Source organism: Heloderma suspectum, chromosome 4 (assembly GCF_057233095.1).
Source record: "Heloderma suspectum isolate Gila_16-S chromosome 4, 16-S_ref, whole genome shotgun sequence".
NCBI classification, from domain to species: domain Eukaryota; kingdom Metazoa; phylum Chordata; class Lepidosauria; order Squamata; family Helodermatidae; genus Heloderma; species Heloderma suspectum.
In genome coordinates this window covers 266,735,107-266,756,594 of record NC_139461.1, presented here as the reverse complement: position 1 = coordinate 266,756,594, position 21,488 = coordinate 266,735,107, and the positions used below count along the sequence as shown (strand labels likewise).

The 21,488-nt window shown below is 42.6% G+C and overlaps 1 protein-coding gene across 4 annotated transcripts in view; it reads left to right on the top strand.

Moving 5' to 3' along the window:
* Nucleotides 1–21,488, top strand: part of LOC146348667 (arf-GAP with SH3 domain, ANK repeat and PH domain-containing protein 1-like) — a 69,539-nt gene that overhangs the window by 23,310 nt on the left and 24,741 nt on the right. For all 4 annotated transcript variants that reach the window (XM_084853713.1, XM_084853711.1, XM_084853712.1 and 1 more), the window contains 12 exons: nt 1,315–1,400; nt 2,388–2,463; nt 3,118–3,204; nt 4,798–4,898; nt 7,436–7,505; nt 8,534–8,621; nt 9,177–9,225; nt 11,278–11,441; nt 13,112–13,245; nt 13,649–13,740; nt 15,383–15,572; nt 21,388–21,473. In XM_084853713.1, the coding sequence (XP_084709839.1) occupies nt 1,315–1,400; nt 2,388–2,463; nt 3,118–3,204; nt 4,798–4,898; nt 7,436–7,505; nt 8,534–8,621; nt 9,177–9,225; nt 11,278–11,441; nt 13,112–13,245; nt 13,649–13,740; nt 15,383–15,572; nt 21,388–21,473 (1,223 nt within the window). The remainder of the gene's footprint in view (nt 1–1,314; nt 1,401–2,387; nt 2,464–3,117; nt 3,205–4,797; nt 4,899–7,435; nt 7,506–8,533; nt 8,622–9,176; nt 9,226–11,277; nt 11,442–13,111; nt 13,246–13,648; nt 13,741–15,382; nt 15,573–21,387; nt 21,474–21,488) is intronic.

Below are 21,488 nucleotides of genomic sequence, written 5' to 3'. Positions count from 1 at the left end.
ACTCTATCTATCAGGTCTAATCCCTGAAATCCATTCCTCACTTCCACTGTATATTCATCAGGGATATGATTGAGGTCATACCAGAATGGTTTAGTGGTTTTCCCTACGTTCTTCAATTTAAGCTGAAATTTTGCAACAGGAAACTCATGATCTGAGCCACAGTCAACTCCAGGTCTTGTTTTTACTGACTGTATAGAGCTTCTCCATCTTTGGCTGCAAAGTACATAATCAATCTGATTTCAATATTGACCATCTGGTGATGTCCATGTGCAGAGTCGCCTCTTGTGCTGTTGGAAAAGAGTGTTTGCTATGATCAGCGTGTCTCTTGGCAAACCTCTATTAGCCTTTGTCCTGCTTCATTTTGTACACCAAGGCCATGCTTGCCTGTTATCCCGGTGATTTCTTGACTTCCTACTTTAGCATTCCAATCCCCTATGATGAAGAGGACATCTTTTTTTTTGGTGTTAGTTCTAGAAGGTGTTGTAGGTCTTCATAGAACCGATCAACCTCAGCTTCTTCGGCATCAGTGGTTGGGGCACAGACTTGAATTACTGTGATGTTGAATAGTTTGCCTTGGATTCGTACTGAGATCATTCTATCGTTTTTGAGATTGTACCCCAGTACTGCTTTTCCCACTCTTTCGTTGATTATGAGTGCTACTCCATTTCTTCTAAGGGATTCTTGCCCACAGTAGTAGATATAATGGTCACCTGAATTAAATTTGCCCATGCTTGTCCATTTTAGTTCGCTGATTCCCAAGATGTCGATGTTCAGTCTTGCCATCTCATGTTTGACCACCTCCAGCTTACCTTGATTCATTGATCTTACATTCCAAATTCCTAAACAATATTGTTCTTTACAGCATTGGACAGTCTTTTCACTAGTTTGCTCCTAGTTATTAGAAAATAATACTTTTGTCATACTTGAAGATGGAAAAATAAGGATTAGTTCATTTTAGTCAATAATAAATTAAGAATCAATGTTAAAAGTGTGTGATATCTGCCTTCATTAGGATTTGAAAAACAAAAATGTAAAATAGATCCAAATACAAAATATTTTGTTATCTTCTAAGAACAATTGGTTTATTTTATAGTTTATATAAGATATTACTTATGTCAATAATTAAAGGTATAGCTTACAAAAGAAAATGTATGTCATGTCCTAGTTAGGTGCATAATTTATGAGAAGATGTGTATATGAAACAGGAAGAATTCATCACTGCAGAACATTAGTTAGTAGCTAAGAGCAAAGGAGGGATAAGCAAACAAAGAAAAGCATAACTCAGCAAGTCAACTATGTAACCTTTCTCTGCAGTATCTAATTAAAGTGAATGAGATTAAAACCAAAAAAGGAGTTGACTTACTGCAGAACAACATCAATCACTGCAACTCCCAGTTCAAGTAAGTGCAATCAGTTTCCTATATTCCCATTCCTTACAAGTTTATTTACAAAAAAGAGTCCTAAGCACCGTACATTTATTGTGGCATAAGCTTTTATAGGTGAGCCTACTTTATGGTATCCATTTATTTTTTCATTTGTAGTGTGTTATATATTTATTTATCACATTTCTATACTGCTCAGTAGCTGAAGTTCTCCCTCTGTAGTGCACATCTTTTTTTTAAGCCTTGAACATTCTTTTCCCCCATTTCAAGGCTTCCTTCCCTCTATCTCCATTACATTTGCATGAATACTTACTATCTGTACAAGCCTTCAGGAAATTTCTGTTTCTGAACATTGTAGCCTCTCTAAAATAATAATGACTGCTCCTTACTTTAGACCACTGTGCTCGAGGGAACAGATATCTCAAAACCTGAAAAATAGCATAGGAACATAGAAATTGTAATACAAGTCAAAAAGGTCCAATTTAGCTAAACACTCTGTCTGGCTCTCCACAAGCTGCAGAATGAGGTGGTAGAATGCCAAGGTAGTAGAATGCATTGTTCCACTTCAGATTGCATATGGGGGTACTGAATGTGAACGCTCCCCCACATGAAAAAATAAACACTTCCTTCAAATAGAAAACTAGCACATTAGGGAGTTAGGTTCTTCCCAGCCTTTTGTCTGCTATGCAGTATATTTTCAACACAGGGGACCCATTCAGAAGTGTGATTTCCCACCTGCAGTTTGAAATGACACAGCCCATTCCATTGCAAGTGTAGTCTGGGCTTCTACCTACAACTGTTGCTAATAAGTGAAGATGCCCAAAGCAAGACAACAGCTATCCCCACATTTCCCTGCCACCATCAGAAGTCTCTGGACAGGGAGGCATTATTTTCAGCCACAAGCCATCTAGGCCAGTGGCCATCACTGAGTATGGAGATCTCAAAACTCATGTCTGAACTGGGGATATTGTTTTCTACTTTTGTTCCACATTATTTTTCTATTAGTTTTTTCCAGACATGCTTAAAGGCAACAGAGAAGCACAAACAGTTTATAGAAAATCTTATTCCTGAGCTTCAGATCGTGAGTATGCTTCGTCCGATTTACAGACCACATTCATGCATCAACTTAAATCATAGCATGCACAAGCAGGAACAAGCTGCAGTGAGCCTTGGGCACATAAACACCTCCCTCCTCCTCTTGAGCAGCCTAGAGGCATTGGAAAGCTTGCACTTCTGCTTTTAGTTAACCACAGTTTGCTGTGTACTCTAGACCCAGAATTGTGGTTAACATTAACTATGGTTAGTTTAAACAAGCCAGAAACCATGTTTTAAAGTTAGCTTGTTTGAAACTGATAATTGTTAATGCTAACCACCACAGTTTGTCACTCCAGACAACATGACCAAAGCAAAAGCTTCCAAACACCTCCTCCTGGCTGCACAGGAAGGGGAGGGGGGATCATGTGAGTCCAAGCCTTGCTGCAGCTTGTGCATGTCACGCTATAGCATGGCTTAGTGTGACATGCAAACGTGGCCACAACATAGGAGAGAGTGGGAAAATCTGGGGACAGTGGTAGAGAGGGTGTACGCTTTAGTTTTACTGGTTTTAAATAACAGGCTTGATGCTTCTTGTAGACATAGGAAGCTCTTAAATGTAGAATGCAAACCAGGAGGGATGTAACAGCAGGCGTGAAAGCATTCCTTTGCTTGATGGAATGTTTGATGCGATACCTTTCAGATGAAGGCAAAGCAGGACGAGGAGAAGCAGCAGCTGTGCTCCCTTCGCGATCAGCTGAAAACAGCTCTGCAGCTGGAGCCCAAAGAGGTAAAACTAGTGAGGGAGCACCGATTTTGCTTAGGAAAAAACAGAGATGCGTGGTGGCAATGGTAAATTGTGAAGTGCAGGCACCCATCATGACAGTCCCCATAGCCATGCCCCCAAGGAGAGGCCAAAATGCAGGCAGCTGTGTTGATCCATATCAACAATCCAGTTCTAGCAGGAGCAGGTCTTTTATAAAGTTATTGGGACTTAATTGCCCATTCAAGACCAGCCCCCCGCCAGTACTTTGCAATACAGCAGAGATAGCTCAGAGCTATATATTTATTCATTTGTTTTATTTATATTGCTGTTGAGAAAATGCATTCCCTGCCCTGCAACTACTGTGAGGATTGCAGCTCAGCTCAGAGGGAACAAGGAATTACTGGGTGTGGTAGCAGATGAGGTCAGCATCTCCACTAATCAACAAGCTGCCTTGAGTGACAATTTCTCATATCCTTGAATGCAGCTCTTGCTTTGTACATGAAGCATGGTGGCCCACCATACTACTGAGGGGAGAATTAGTAGAACTCAAACCTCTGTCACAGTAGAGGAGTTGAAATTTGGCCAAAGGATTCAAGATGATAACTGCTCCGCTCTTTTTCTCCACTCCATCTCGTTGGAGCTCTATGATCGGCACAGGAAGAGGGGCCAGCAGAATCGGTGCTAGATATTGAATGGGAAGTTCACATGTAGTGACATCTCAGCTTCTCCACATTATAAGCAGCACTGCTAGAGGGAATCCAGCTGGTGCTGTTACAGAGTTAGGGCAAGTGTTCTGGGCAAGTGTTCTGGGCCCAGGCCAAAAGAAACTCTTGATGTCACAAAAGCCAGTGATCAACAGGAAAGATGATCAATGGGGAAGAGAAGACTAATGGGAGACAAGATAGCAGCCTTGAAATATCTGAAATGCTGTCATGCAGAAGATGGAGTAGACTTGTTCTTTGTTGCAGGGAAGCAGGTTTTGGCTAAGCATTAACAGAAACCTCCTAACAGTGAGAGCTGTTTGCCACTGGAACAAGACTGCCTTGGGAGATGGGAGGTTCTCCGTCATGTTTGATAATAGGAACAACTCTGCATGCTTCCAAACACTAGGGGGTGATAGAGAATGTCCTGTAGCTTGATCAATTCCTATTTCCTGCTCCCTCCTCTTCTTCTTCTTCCTTTGGCTCTGCAACAAGCAAGGACTATGTGGTCTCTCCAGAGAGGAAGCAAATAACCATATCTCATACTTTCGCTTACTTACACTCACACACCCAGCTTTGGAGGGTGCTTGTAGTTAAACAGTGTTAGATACCCTTCTCTGATGATGTATATAAAAGCACTAATAAAGTAAGTTGATTTGATCTTCTAAATTGGCTCTAGCCTGCGTTTATTGCCTCCAATACTAAATGCTGTGTTGCCATGCTTTCTCTGTATAAGGCAACTCTGCTGTAAGTCATGCCAGACTTTCCAACACTTCACTGGAGGTATTTAAGCAGAGACTGGTCAGCCAGGGATGCTATCGCTCAGAGTTTTTGCACCACTGGTCATTGTTATACTTGTACTTGGGCAAAACAATGAAATGCTACCAATTGGCCTATTCATTTTGTTTTCCAACAGGATTCCATTAGGAAACCACTGAGGTACAGCATGCACCAGCTGCAAGGAAATAAACAATATGGCACAGAGAGATCTGGGAGCCTCTTTAAGAAGAGTGATGGGTATGTGCAACTACAGCCCTGTCAACTCAAACATACTTGATGAAATTGAAACAACAAAACCTTTGAGCTTAAAGCAACAAAAAGCCATCAATGAATTAAGCACATTTTTGCATCTAGGGTGGACAACTTTTTTCTGACAGATGCCTTTAACATAGGTCTTTTTAACATAGCTTTCCTTTACAATTGTTTTTACTCATATTGTAAGCTGCAATGGAAAGATTTTATTGAATGACAGAGTATAAACGAATGAAACAAACCAACAATTTCATAACAAACAAAACCTTTCTCATTCTGCATCTGTATGCTGAGAAAAAGTACACCTTTTGCTGAATTTCAGCTTGGCATGCTGCTGGTTAAAGGTGCAAATAGGTTTCTGCATTAATTGATGATTTTAAAAAATTCCACGTGAAAAAATCATACTTAAATACATATTTTTGATGTTTGAATATTTTTGAATCTCACAAATTCAGTATTCAAAATACTGAAATGTATTTTATCTGAAAATACACATTTGTATATGCATTTTGGTAGATTTCTGAGGCAAGATCTGCACTGCAGAATTCAGAGCTGTGTGGAATTTTGAGGATAACTCCATTTCAGTTTGCACTTTAGTCCAGCAAATGCAGATTAGGTTGGGTCACTTCAAAATATAGACCAAATGGAAATCCTCAAGCATCCCTAGGTACAAGGTCTATCACCACCACAGTCCATACAAAGTTGGCAGTTTGATTCATGTCAAGCTTTCATTACCATCTTGGAGGAGTTTGAAATGTATATAAGCCTGATATTCTTTTATAGCTAGTATATGTAGTGTGTTAATATGTGGTTAAAATCTGTGGTTGTAACTAGGGATGCGTGGGGTTTTCTGTTTGGTTCTTTTTTTGTTAAGAACTTGTCAAAATTCACACATTTCTTCATAAATAGGACAGAAATAATTTGAGAGTAAACATTTTTTTAATGTGGGGCAGATTAATCCATCCCAAGAGAGAGCTTTGAGTGCTTGGCTCTTAAAACTCTGGGTTTGAATCCCTGTAAATTCAACCATGTTCTTGGTGCTCAGTTAGGGTTGCCACCTCTTTTTTCTGACAGGCTTCTCATCTTTAAGAGCTACATTGCAGGCAGGACCAACATGGCCCTCCCTCTCTGCTGGGAGTAGCTGTACCTATTGAATCTGGCCAGTGCAAATGGGTGAGAATTTCATTAGGTTCATTTTTTGATAAGAGCTTACCAAAATTTGCATATTTCTTCATAAATCGGAGAGAGGAAACTTGAAATGTTAACCTTTTGAATGTGGAAGTGAAACTGACGTATCATCTGTCCAGTGCTGGCTCCAGGCTTTTGAGGGCCCTTGGGCAAGACACCCTCAGTGGCCCCCTTTCCTCAATGAGTCTGCCTTCTGACCATCATTGTCACCAGCTGCTATTGGTCCTCCTCTTCCTCTTCCTCCTCCTCCTCCTCCTCTTATCATTGCTACCACTCGCTCGCTTGACAGGCAGAGAGCCAGTGAGTGGCATCCACTGCCCCTCTTTCTCACCACTACAGTTGTCTGGGCCAGAGCAACAGGCAGGGGAACAAGCAGGTTGCACTGACGAAGAGATGGAGCAACTCCAGGGGGCTCTTGGCAATGGGCCACCTCTAGGGCATGCGTCCTTGGCAGGTGCCTGAGCATGCTTACCTTTGACAGCCTGTGTCACTCCCTAGTTAAGAAAGGCTAAGAAAGATATGTGAAGTATCTCACACTAAGATATTTGTATTGACTATTATGTATTAAAAAATACACCAATTGGCATTTAGCCAGATGCTGTTTCAGACAAGTTGCTCTGCTTTAAAAATGGCTTGTTCCTCAGGCAGTGGGAACTGAGGTGGCAAACATAGCAAGTGCACTCCAGCTGCATACATAGGCTTAGATCCTAAGATGAGCTAATTTAAGGATGTTCATGGAGGGAACATTTTCTTTCCCATCTTCCCCCCACTGCAGCCACCTGCACCAGTCCTAAAAGCATCTCTGGAGGATTGGGGGACCCTTCAGAACAAAGTGTGATGGAGTGTGGAGGGCTGCTGTGGGGAGGATGAGTCAGGAAACTTTCCTTCTGTGAACTATGTTAAAGGTGCAATCCGATGCATGTTTAGACAGAAAAAACTCCTAAAACTCCCAGCATTCCCCAGCCAGCTAAACATGGATAGGATTGCACCCTAAGTTAACTAATCTTAGGATCTAAGTCCAGTTAGTGGTGACTCCCCTTCCTCTGCACCCCCATGCCCCCACTCACACTGTTCAAGAGGCCCCGAACCCTCAGGTGTGGTGTTACTGCAGGGATGGGATGGGGGGAGATGACAGGAAACTTCCCTTCCACGAACTTCCTTAAGTTAACTTATCTTAGGATCCAAGCCATAGTTATATTTCCCACATGCACAAGCCCTTTGTTTGATTTGGCCTAGTGAAGTGGTTGCAATTGGTGTATTCCAGGTTGGTTCTCATATCTATGGTTTTCTCTTTTCAGTTTCATGTAAAAGGATATGTTACTTTTACATTTCAGCTTAAGAAAAGTCTGGCAGAAGAGAAAGTGCACGGTCAGGAATGGCTATCTGACCATCTCACACAGCACGGTAGGCATCTCACTTCGTGACAGAACATGATTGGCTAGAGATGGATGGATTAGAGGCGCTTCTTGGAAAACCAGTTATGTACAAGAAGTACCTTAGAGACTATTCAATATTTGCGTACATCCAGAGATCACCTTCTCACCAACCATGTTGCAAAAACCAGAAGTGAAACAGGAGATATCTCATAAAGAAGTACTTGTTATCCCAGGAGTCAGGAGCTTCCATTACTGGTTCTGAGCAATGGTTGCTGTAACCTTTTACTGATCATTGTCTGAGCAACAGCTATCAGATGAAGTTTGGGTAGTAGAGGGTCTGAATGATTCTTTAATTACAGGCCTATTTAGAAACCTGTTCCATAAATAAATGTTTAAGGCTATAATCCTATGCAGACTTTCTTGGGATTAAGCACTATTGAACACAGTGGGGACTTACTTCTGAGTAAATGTACATAGGATTGTGCTGTTAATGGCAAGGAGCTTCTACAATGTGGAAGCTAGGATATCCACATAAAGATATTGATCCACAAAGAACCTGCTGATTAATAAAAAGGGGAGAGCAAAGGAAGATGGCTATGGAAGCCCAATTGCTCACCACACCCAAGCTGTACACTAGTTTCTTAGGTACAGACTATGAATCAGGAGAAAGACCCAAAGGCTGAGCCTACTGTATTGGTACAGTTTCTGTTTTCTGGTATAGAAATATACAACACATATGTTTGTAAAACAGCACAATAAAAAGGTGGAAATTCAATATCATTGCCATTTATTTTATAAGGCAAGAATAGCCACAGTCATTATATACTGTTGAAATGGCCTAATGAAACTAGTAACACAAATGACACTCCTGTTGAACCTCTTTTATAAAGTTAGGCTGACAGCCCTACCTTATGGGACTTACTCCCATAAGACTCAATGGGACTTGTTGTTGTTCAGTCGTTCAGTCGTGTCCGATGGGACTTACTTCCAAGTAAATGTGCATAGGATAGCAGTTGGACACTGTCAAAGTTGACTTCTTTTTTTGTAATGAACTAGCTACATCGTCCTCCGGTCAAGCTGAATTTGCTCACTTGCCAAGTGAAGCCAAATGTGGATGACAGGAAGTGTTTTGATCTTATTTCACGTAAGTCTTGTCTAATTCATGTAAGTTCTCATTTCCTTAGGAAGAGTTTGACAAAGTAGCCTGTCTCTATGGTGCTTGATAGGAGAAGAGTGAAAATTAGAGACTCATGTGCAGAATTTGTGGGAAGGGAGTGGGTCTAAAGCTTTGTTTTATTTGTGTTGTGATTTTGTGTCCTTGAATGTCATCTCTTACTGGGTGGCCGGTGTCTTGCAGCCTAATCTACCCGACAGGGTTGTTGTGAGGATAAAGTGAAATAGCTCCATATACACTACCCTGGGTATCTTCAGGAAGAGTAGGATACAAATGTGATTAGTAATAATAAACCAATGTCCATTTTGCGAGGTATTTAAACACCAGAAGGGATCTTATTTTATGTGGAATGGCTCATGCAGCTGGCCAGTCCAGTTGCTATTTCACTGTCATTCAGCTGCTGAGCTTTGATTGTTACAGTATTTGGGCATGTGGAAATATCTGTTCCTGGGCCATTATTTTCTAATCTGCTAGTATTCAAATACAAACCTGCCTTATTCTGTTTGCCTTTGGGGTTTTTTTCAGATAATCGAACATACCACTTCCTGGCAGAGGATGAGCAAGAGTGTACTGTGTAAGTATTAGGGAGGAGTTACAAAGCTAGTCCAGAGGGGAAAGAATATATCTGGGAAAAATAATAGCCTTTTGGTGGTGCTAACTTTTGGAATTCTCTTCCTGGAGAGGCTTGCCTGGCACCAACGCTGCTATCTTTGTGGTGCTGGATGAAGACCTTTTTATTTGCCAGGCCTTTCAGATATTATGATACAATTTTATTTTACTGGTAGGGGGTTTTAAGCAGCTGTAATATCTGCTAATGTTTTGTGATGTTCTTTTGTTTTAACAGTTCTAATTGTTGGTTTTAATTGTTAACTGTGCCAGGATCCTTTTTAGGATGGGGAGTGAGCTACAAATATTTGTGAAATAAATCAGTAATTTGTGACCCACCAAGCCAAATGCCACCTGCTAGTCTTGTACAGCAATCTTCCAGGAACTAGAAAAGCCACTTGTTTTTGCTGCCTGGCTGGGACTGCAAAAACAGGGAGATCATGAAGGATCTGGCACAGAATCAAAATAATGGTGTATTAGGATGCCATTATAATAGAACTTGTCAGGCCATGATCCATGGATTGTGGGATGTGTTCCTGCTTGGTGCTTCACAAGTTGTGCAAGCCTGCACCAGGTAAATCAGGGGCTCAGAACGTGTTTCAGCCCATGGGCCGAATTCTGTTTTGGAGAAGTTTTCAGGGGCTACATTCCAGAGGTAGGCGGGACTGAAGGCAAAATAGGCAGCACCAAAATACCAGCATATTTCAGCCTGAAGCTGTTACTGCCTTAACTAAGCATTAGGGGAGGCATTTCAGCCTTTTAGAATGGGGAAGATCTGCACAAAAGCCAGAAAAAAATAGGTGATTTGGCGAAAGGGAGTGGGGCTATGGAACAGGGTGGGGCCATCTGTAGAATCCCCGAGGGCCAGATTTGGGACCCCAGGAGGGCTGGATTTGATCCCTGGACCTGCACCCCTGAGCTAAATGATCCCAAAATTTCTGTCTGGATTACAAGTAAGCACAACTGGCTGTGATCAACTGTTAGGAATCCTTCCCCTTGGGTGGGGACTTCAAATATGTTTCTGGCCAGCCAGGCTCATCTGAGTTCAGGGGCCAGAACTGTGGGTTTTTCATTTCAGACTAGAGTCACATTTGTATTTTGGACAGAGACAGCTGCATAGATTGAAAAAGTATACCAAGTGACACTTTTCCCGTTCTTGCTTTCCCATGTCAGGGAAAAGCTTCACTCATGGATTTTTGGTCTGTCACGAAACCCTTTGAGCAGTACTGCTATGATTCTTTCTGAAGACTTTAAAAACAAAACTGTAGTAACTGAGACTGCCATTTGAGCCTGGGGACAGGTGTCTGGTGTTCACATTGACCATTGGAGTTAAACTTGGTTCCAGGATTGTGGAGCTGGTGAGGATATATGTGCACAGGCATCCCCCTGCTGCCGTAGTGGTTCTGATGCAAGTGGAGCCTTTTCACCTATAAGTCCAGCACCCTTCACCTTACCAGTGTATGCTTATACTTCAATAGTGTGGGTAGCATTCCATATTTTCTCTCTTCTAAATTGCAAATAAGCAAGTTAAGACATAAGCATTAACATTAACAAAGGGAGTTGGTGCTAACAGCCACATTGTATTTGCCTTGCATCTCTGTTCTTAAGGAAGTGACTCCCAGTGTGTGTGTGTGTGTGTGTGTGTAATGGAGGAGAAAGCTATCAATGGCTACTAGTCCTGATGGCTATTTGCTACCTCTAGTATCAGAGGCAATATGCCTATGTACACCAGTTGCTGGGGAACATGGGTGGGAAGGTGCTGTTGTTGCACTTATATCTTGCCTGTGGGTTTCCTCCAGGCCACTGTGTGAAAAGAATGTTGGACTAGATGGACTCTTCATCTGCTCCAGCATGGCTCTTCTTACATTCTTATGTCCTTAGACTCCTTACAGCTTTTATTTACTTTCACAGGCAGCAGTCCATACAGTCTGCTGTATAGACACCTGACCTAGAAGGGTTGCTCTATTGAAGGGGTGAAGAAATCCCATTTCCCTGACAACTGTTTCCTCCTGCATTGCAGATGGGTCTCTGTCCTCAGCAATAGTAAAGAAGAGGCCCTAAACGTGGCATTCAAACAAGCACGAGAGAGGGAAGGGTGCAGCATGGAGGACTTGACGGGAGCGATCATCGAGGAGATAACGCGCATGCCAGGAAACAGCAAGTGCTGTGACTGCTCAGCATCAGGTGCAGTAGGAGATCTTAGCTACTTCCCACTCTGCCCCTGAGTGACTGTTCAGGCTTACCACAAGTAGACAATCCCAGTAACAAAACTGTAGAAATGGGCAATATGCATGACATACTGATATCACCCTTTGCCTTATCGTATTTGGACTGCAACTCCATTATCTCCACCCTGCATGGCCAATGGTCAGGGATGATGTGTTGTGATAGTACACATCTCGAGGGCACCAGTTTGGGGTAGGCTGCCTTATAGCTTTGTTTTAACTTAGCAGTGGGACCCAAGGTGTCTTCTCTGGCAGGGGTGGGCAGACTTCAGGCTTGCAGGATCTACTTTGTTTTTTACTAGAACCCTGAGATCCACCAACATAAACTGAGAATTAAAGAATTCTGAGTCCAGGAGTTTGTTTTCATTACCAAAACTGTACTGAGCTCATAGCCCTTCCACAGAAAACCCACTCCTGGTTATCCCAAGCTTTCTTAATTTCAGCAGTAGGGAGGGGGTTGTCACTTTGTTGCTGCTACTTTTAAACAATTGGGGAGTAGAAGGGGGCTGGCATCAAGGTCAGTATGGTTGGGCAACTGCTGAGGGCCCATACACCAGCGAAGGGCCCACTGGCAACAGTCACCATACCTTCTCCAGAAAACATGCTTTCTTTTTTTCCAGGTTGGCTAAAGTTGCCTTCTTTTTCACTCATTTGGATTTTTTTATGGCCTGTTTCTTTTCAATTTAGTTCAGACACCGTGAACATGGGGGTATTTCAGATATTCTATATTTGAAGTTCAACTGGTACGTTACAGGTACATTAGGGATGCTAAGAGTTTCATGCTGTGATTGGCACTGGCTTTATGGCCCTCCTGCATAGATGAAATTCTTAGCCTGATTTCTTGTTCACACACAGACTATATTAACAAGGATGGATATTTGCTGTACAAGCTTTACTGTACTGTATTCCTACATTATTGAAGCTTTGAAGCCATTGGTGGCAGTAAAGCAGCAATCTGGGTTGCTTCGGGATTGCTGGAGGAAGTTTAGCCTCTTCCTTGCCCCAGCAGCCCTGAGCCCAACCTGATCACTGCTTTACCGCTGACATTAGCAGCAATAACGCAGTAATCCTGGCTGCTTCAGGGTCATTGGGGAAGGGAGAAGGTTGCCTCAATGACCCTGACCTGGTTGCTGCATTACCACCGCCATTAGCGCTGTTGTGTTCCTCAGTAAAGGCTATTATTTTTCCCAGATATATTCTTTCCCCTCTGGACTAGCTTTGTAACTCCACCCTAATACTTACACAGTACAGTCTTGCTCATCCTCTGCCAGGAAGTGGTATGTTCGATTATCTGAAAAAAACCCCAAAGGCAAACAGAATAAGGCAGGTTTGTATTTGAATTTCTCAGTGGTGACAGTGGTCACAGTAGTGGCTGGGAATCTGAGTAGGCTGCACAACAGGACTTGGGGTTCTGATTGCAGTCCATGGCCCACAGCTTGTACACACCTGTTCTGTAGGAAACGGAAACTGAGCAACAATCCATCCCATCCATTGACATTTTTGGAAATACCCACAGGTAGAGAGATAATTTCATGAGGTAAATGTGTGGTGATTACTTACCATGATGTCCATAATCTTCAGCATGGTGACACTAACTGTATTCATGTATGTCCTCTCCTCACTTCACAGACCCAGCATGGCTCTCCATTAATTTGGGAATCCTGATCTGCATTGAATGCTCTGGGATTCACCGAGAGATGGGTGTTCACCACTCCCGTATCCAGTCACTAGCTTTGGACAAGCTGGCAACCTCAGAGCTTCTAGTAAGGACTTGTCTTTGTTCTGCACCACCACATTCTATTTCCTGATGCCATTTCCCCTTCTTGGTACAACTGATTCTTCTCCTTGCTAAGCTTGTTTTGGGTACAATGTTTCCTTTGCTTTCCTCTTTAACTCCATTTCATGCAGTCTGACACTTCTAATGTACTTCCCATGGCCTTACTTCTCCTGCTATCCCAATGTTTCTTTCCTCCTTACCCTGACTTGTACAATTTAAGTTCGTCAAGACAGAAATAACACAGAAGTACTAACCAAATGTTGCTGTAGTTCAAAATTTCTCCTTCTCTAACCTGCCCTTTACTGCTCTAACACCCACCTAACGCATGCTTAGTGCTGACACAGGTGTGGTTTGCTTCACTGTTAATTTATATCTCATTTGTTTTTCAGTTGGCTAAGAATATTGGGAACTCGCGATTTAATGACATTGTAGAAGCCAGTCTTCCCAGCTCATCCTCAAAGCCTGCCACTGACAGTACAATGTAAAGGATCTTTCTGTTCTTTATCATAGTGATCTAGAAAGAGAGTGGGAGCACAAGCATGCTAGTTATGACCCCTCAAGCCAGACTTAAAAACACACAACTATTTGGTGGCACTTTTGAGACCATAAGATTTATTGAAGCAAGAATTTTTGTAGAGCTTCTTTCATCAGATGCATTGAAGTGGTTATATTGGGCAGTAACCCACTGTGTCATTCTGCTAGTGCAAATTATGTTGCACTAGTGGACACTGGGTTCTGAACTATGTGCAAGAGGAGAATCCAACTAAAGTTACGTTTGTGCAAATGCAGTTGTGCAAGCTGTTGTGCAACCCATTGTGCATTATACATGCGCAACCCATTGTGACCCTCATTGCGTATTACATTTGTGCAACCCAATGTGCAACCTGTTTCACACTGATTGTGAAACCCATTGTGCAACTGCTTGCACATTACGTTTGTACTACGTGTAGTGCAACCTACTGTGCATTACACATGCACAATCTGTTGTGCAACCCATTGCACAAGCATAATGCACAACCGCTTGCGCAATGGAAAGATTCAGTGGAGCTCCACTAGCGCTATTTGAGTTTGCAGAATGAAACCATTGGATACTACCCATTGTGAGAGCTGGCAACTCTAAAATATAAATAATTTTTTTTAAAAAAATTAATTTTTTTACTATAGTTCTTTTACTTTGATGTCATAAGAACATAAATATTGCCCTGCTGGATCAGACCAAAGGACCATCAAGTCCAATATCCTGTTTCCTGCAGTGGCCAACTAGATGCCTCTGGGAAGCCCACAAGGATGGCCTGAGTGTGATAGCACTCTCCCTTTGTATGTGATGCCCTTAATATTAAAAGGATAGAATTGTTAGATATGTGGAATAAGCTATGGACAGTAAGGCAGCATGATTTCATCATAGGTAGATATGCCAGACGAATTTATAGGGCATACTTTGTTTTGCTCATAACACATTACAATCATATGAGTGATGTGGCTTAAATTTGTAAAGAGTTAATGCGTGATAAAGATGTGGCTTGTTACCTGAGGGATTGTACCTAAGAGTTTGTGCAGACACTGACTTCCTGCATTCCTGTTTCAGTGTAGATACCTAGGAAGGTAGAAAGAGTCAGAGGAGGGAGTGAGGAAAGAAAAGATATAGTGAAATGTGATCCTCAATAGCGACTGAGAGACAATGCCTTGTATCAGGGTAGGCAACCTGGTCCCCTCTGGATGTTTTGGACTACAGCTTCCACAATCCCTTGCCATTGGCCATGCTGCCTGGGGCTGATGGGAGTTGTAGTCCAAAACATACAGAGGGCACCAGGTTGCCTACCCTTACCTTATATGGAAAAGTGAAACTAAAAACAGAAGTGGAGTACATGGAAGAGAAGCCTGGACTAGTGTGTTTGTTAAGACTGTTCTCTAGTCTAGTTTGTAGTCTATAAAATAGTTATTGTTAATATACTGCAGCTTCTGGCATTCATTAAATGCTGCTTGTGGCTTGAGGCTTTGCACTTCTGGGTCTCATTGGCAAGGAGATTGTTGCCATCCTCAGCTTTTCTGCTGGCTCTTCATCAAAGTGCTCCTTCCAAACTGTAGTTTCTTAAGTGTGGCTACTTTCCTCTATATCATTACAGGACTCTTCGGAAGGATTTCATCATTTCCAAATATGTTGATAGGAAGTATGTTGCTCAGAGGAACACAGGGGACCCAGCTGCCAGACTTAAGGACCTGCAGGATGCCATCAAAGGGAAGGATATATTTGTCTTGCTTCAGGCATATGCTGAAAAGGTGGATTTAAGTGAGCCTCTGTTGGAGTTCAGCCAGGTGAGGCTTCCTCCAGGAACTGACTAATACATACAAGGCCATCCCAGGCCATTTTTTCTGCCTGTGGCAGAGCAGCAAATGGCAGAAAGAGGAAATACATCACCAAAAGGAGGACAAAAGAGGATGCTTACTTGCATAAAACATGCATATGCTAATTTATATGTATAGATGCAAATTTAGACAGAGATACAATAATTAAAAAGCTTTCTTCCATGACTTCATCCCCTCTGTCAAGGAGGGCAAATTTCTTATCTTCAGACAGCAGCAGATCAGAGATGGGTTTAGCAGGGAGATAGCACATTTTCCCTATAGAGCAGAGGGGGTGGGGCTGGCGTGGATGCTACTGAGTGACTGGGGCTGTTTGCATGACATGATGGCCCACCATGGGGGTGTGTGGTTGCCATTTTGAATACTCAACCCCCACCTGTGGGTTGCAGTGTCATGTGAATCCAGTGAGTGTGGGTTATGCAAGGGTTAAACAACACTTGCATAACCCATGGTCTGTTTTAGATCTGTTTAACCTTCGCATAAGCCACACATGCTGGGTTTGCAGGACACAACAACCCTGAGGGGGGTGGGTTGCATATGCAAATTGTTGTTGGTTAAATAACCCGTAAAGAGCCATGGCGTGTCGTCTGAATCCGATCATAGCGCTTCCTTCTCTGCCCTGCTTACTTCTGAGCAGATGTGCTGAGCCTTGCCCTGCTTATCTGCAAGTAGACATGATGCTCATGCTTATGTCTGAGTAGATATACAGAGGCATGATGTTTGGGATGCTATTGGAAGTGCTGCTAAGTTATTCTTTCCTGCTTACTTCTGAGTAGACATGCTGAGGTTTGTCCTGCTTATTTGTGAATAGACATGCTGCTCCCGCTTACTTCTGAGTAGGCATGCTTCTTACTATAAATTGGTAACAATGGAATTTGGGGTGGTGGAGGATTTTTTTTTAGCCCATACTTTGCCTGTGTCCCTGCCCACTCTTGCCTTTGGCTCCACCCACCACTGGATTGTGGCCATCAGAGCTTCCCCAAACTAGAGTCTAGCTCTTGGACTGAAAAAGGTTCCCAAACCCTGATTTAAATAGAAATACAGTACATCTTGTAGTGGGAAAGACTGTCACTGGGCGACTTGTGTACCTGCTCAGTCTGCTGTCCAGCTGCTAACTGCTGACGTTTAACTTCAGTGCCCCAGCTTGGTCTTCGTGTGGTTCTTTTATCTTTAAACCAGACTTGGACTGGGCAGCTCTTCAAAAGAAGATGCCTTCAAACAGAGGATGGTCCTCAGTAAAGTAGGACAAATGACCACAATAAGTGGGAAGAATGCAGTGCACCACCAGCAGAACATTTTTTATGAAGCCTGTAAGAAGGCATTGGTTCCTACATCATGTCATCATCATCATGGCGATCACTTGTGACCGAGTAAGATTGTCTTCCAAGAGTAGAGTCTTAACAGTGGGCCTGCAGAAGGCCAATTCTGGATCCACACAGCCTCCCACAGTGAGGACATAGGTTTCCAGGTGAGGGTTTGCTTGACGTGATCACGGTGAGGGTTTGCTTGATGTGCCTTCCGTTGAGCTCATTTCTCCCTTTCGCCCTGTACTCATGCTTCTTCAAAGTCCATAGCGCCTTTAATATAGGCTGACATCCAGTTGGAACGCTCATGGGTTAGAGCTTCCCAGTTCTCAATGCTTATGTTACATTTTTTTAGATTAGCTTTGAGAACATCTTTAAATCTCTTTTGCTGTCCACCAATATTCCATATTCCATTCATAAGTTGGGAATAAAGTAGCTGCTTTGGGAGACGATGATTGGGCATTCGAACAACATGGCCGGTCCAGTGAAGTTGATGTTGGAGAATCATGGTTTCAACGCTGGCGATCTTTGCTTCTTCCAGTACGCTTACATTAGTCCGTCTGTCTTCCCAAGTAATTTGCAGAATTTTTCGGAGGCAGCATTGATGGAATCTTTCGAGAAGTTGGAAGTGGTGTTTATAGATGGTTCATGTTTCACAGGCATACAGCAAGGTTGGTAGTACAATGGCTTTGTAAACAAGCATTTTAGTCTCCCTGCGAATATCCCGATCCTCAAACACTCTACACTTCATTTGGGAGAATGCTACACTTGCAGAACTCAGGCGATGCTGAATTTCAGCGTCGATGTCAGCTTTTGTGGAGAGATGGCTGCCAAGATAAGTGATCAACGTTTTCCAGCATCACACCGTTAAGCTGGATTGATGGCGTTATAGAGGGATTGGTTTGTGGTTGCTGGTAAAGCACTTTGGGTTTTTTGATGTTAAGCGAGAGTCCGAGCTTTTCATATGCTTATGTGAAGATGTTTAGGATAGTTTGGAGATCTTCCTCTGAATGTGCACAGATTACGTTATCATCAGCATATTGAAGTTCTATGACAGAGGTTGTAATCACCTTACTTTTTGCTTTCAGCCTACTGAGATTTAAAAGTTTTCCGTCTGTTCGATATATGATTTCTACACCAGTGGGAAGTTTCCCTTCAACAAGGTATAGAATCATAGCAATAAAGATAACGAATAAGGTTGGAGCAATGACGCATCCCTGTTTAACGCCTGATCCCACTTTAAATGGATCACTTTGAGAGCCATTGTTATCCAAAATTGTTGCCGTCATGTCGTCATGGAGGATCCGCAAGATGTTCACAAATTTATTAGGACATCCAGTTTTCAGAAGGATGGTCCAGAGAGCAGTTCGGTTTACAGTGTCGAAGGCCTTAGTCAGATCAATTAACGCCATGTACAAAGGTTGGTTTTGCTCCCTGCATTTTTCTTGGAGCAGTCGTGCGGTGAAGATCATATCCCCTGTCCCCCTGGAGGGGCGGAAGCCATTTTGGGATTCAGGGAGGATATCTTCTGAGATAGATAGAAGGCGGTCTGCGAGGATCCTTGCCAGGATTTTGCCTGCCATAGCTAGAAGGGAGATGCCTCTATAGTTTCCACAATCTGTTCTATCGCCCTTTTTGAAGAGAGTGATAATTATAGCATCCCTGAAGTCTGCTGGGATCTCCTCCCTCATCTAGATTTTTTCGATGAGCTTGTGAAGCTGTTGTGTAGCTTCAGGCCCACCTTCTTTAAAAACTTCAGCAGGGATCCCATCGGGTCCACTACCTTTGTTATTTTTCATTTGGTTGATGGCTTTACTGACTTCCTCCAAACTAGGGAATACTACAAGCTCATCTCTGGTTTGTTTTGTGGAATTTGTGAGAAGACCTCATCAGCCACAATAGAGTTACGGTTAAGGAGGTTGTGGCTCTTTCCAATGCAGTGCAATAGACTCTTTGTCCTTTAGAGGTTTGGCACCATCTATTGAGCATAAGGGGTTTGTATCATGGTTTGTTGGTCTGTAGATGGCCTTTGTGGCATTAAAAAAGCCCCATGCATCATGGTCATCTGCAAGATGCTGGATTTCTTGAGCTTTCTTTATCCACCAGGTGTTCTTAAGTTCTCTAGTTCTTCTTTGGACCTCAGCCTTTGCACTGGCGTGATTTTTTTTCTTAGCGGTACAGTTGATGTCTTTTTGCCATACTTGGAAGGCTTTCCTTTTCTTATCAATAATATGTTCAATCTCCCTATCATTGTACTAAGGAGAACAATCAGCCTGGAGTCGCTAAATATTATTGCTTTGGTGATTTGTCTGTTTCTTCAAGGACATTTGCTTGCATGATGAGGAAACACAGTCATTTCCTCTTCCTCCTTTTGACTCAGATCCCCCAGGGTTCATGTTCCCCTTTCACTCTATGTCACTGTGAGGAAGCTCAGAGCCTTTGCTACAGCTGTTTTTATACATATTTCTCCCATTGCCTCCCATGCTTCTTTTTTGCCTCCCTTCCATTTTTACATTATCTCTGTTTGTAAAATGTAATGAAGCAGTTAATTAAATCATTCCCGCAAACACACACACACTTTTTTTTTTTACTAGTGAATGCACAGAAGTTTGAACATCCTTCTGTTCCAAGATATATAACAATTACTAAATTGGGCCCAAACTACACATTCTGTGGATTTCTTTTTCCCTGAGATATTTTTTAAATGTCTATTTCTGGGCACGGTTCAGAGTGCTGGTTCTGGCTGGCTATGGAATGCTGGGAGATGTAGGACTTCTTTTCTGTCTAAGCTTGCATAGGATTGCACCCATAATGCTCTATATGGCCTGGAACCAGGCTACCTGAAAGACCGTTTTCTCCCATACGAGCCTTCCTGAGCTTTAAGATCTTCAAGACAGCCCCTTCTTTTGACACTGCAACCTTCAGAGGCACATTTGGTGGCTTTCTTGAGGGAGGTTGGCTTCCTTTATGTTGTCCTTCCGCTGGCACGCAAATACATTTTTATTCTAGCAGGCCTTTGGTGTGTAAGCTGATCTGTTGGGTTGGGTGATGTTTTTATTCTATTGTTGTGTGTTTAATTGTATTTTAATGTCTTTATTTTACTATAGTTCAAAGCCATTTTTACTGACTTTTTAAATAGTTTCTATGATTGTAAGCTGTCTTGAGTGCCATTTGCATGTTAGAAAGGCAGGGTACAAATCAAATAAATGAATAAATAATGCAAAATAGCAGCAGAAGGCTTCAAGGTTGAGTAGAGGGTGTGTGTGTGTGCGTGTGTGTGTGTGTGTAGCGGGGGAAGCTCTTTAGTGTGGAGAATGGGCAGGGTGGGGGAGACAGTTTGCTTAGTCCTGCCAGCCACTTGTTTGCTTAAAACTGCAGATCCTGTATCTTTTTTTCGTGAGGGTGGGAAACCAGTTTGGGTGGGTGATCTTGAGCAGACAAGGTTAAGCAGGCAAGGTTAAGCAGGTTAAGCAGACAAGGTTAAGCAGAACCACTGCCTGTAGATGTACTGTCAAGAAAAAAGATAGAACTACACGTTAAGATGTAGCTTATCCTGAAGTTTATGCAAAGAATGATTATAGCAAAATATCACTCAGGGCCTATGTCAGGGTTCCCCTTATGACCTGGACCCCCTGAATAGCTCCTTAAGGATCTCTTGCCTCCTTAAGAGTCCCACCATTCTTTTTTTAAACTTCCCCTTCCCAATAACCTAGGGAGGTAGTGGGCTCTCCCACACTGGAGGCATTCAAGATGAGGCTGGACAGCCATCTGTCAGGGATGCTCTGACTTGGATTGCTACATTGAGCAGGGGGTTGGACTCGATGGTCTTATAGGCCCCTTCCAACCCTACTATTCTGTGATTCTATGATGATGTGGGGTTTAGGCTGTAGACTTGATTGACACTCCAGACACCTGGGTTCAAGTCTGAAACAGTAGTTCACAGGTAAATTAAAACAAGCAAATCACAACTAAAGGCATTTTCTCAATAGTGATACAAAAGGCATTAACAGAAAATAAAAGTTGCAAAAGCACAAGTTCCTCTACCCTAGCTGCACTTAGACTTCTCCAGGCTGCTTCTTCCTGCTCTCTCTTCCTGCTGTGGTCTTCCTCTCTCCGCTGGCTGTCTCCCTCTTTTTATACCCCCAAACCGAACGTACTGTTTCAGACTTGAAGAAATGAAACTTAACTCAGGAAAATGAAACCTAACCAGGGAAATGAAACTACCCTTCTCAGGGATACCCCCTCCCAACAAAACAAAAAAAACCAGGCCTCTAGGCCTGACCTTTTTACCTTGCCTCTGTAGGCCTCAAATCTTCACAGCCTACATGAACCTTCTCCTAAAGTTTTTGTTGTTGGATATTTCCCCGAGGAAGAGATTCCCATGATGTTAGTTCTGCACTGATCATCAAAGAAACATCTATGCATCTTTGTATAATCACTTTGTGTTTATTTCTTGTTTTTAGGAACCTGGAGAGACACTTCTTCATCTGGCAGTTCTACTTTGTAATCGAACCTCTTTGCATATTGTAGATTTTCTGGTGCAGAACAGGTAAGCTGATTCCAT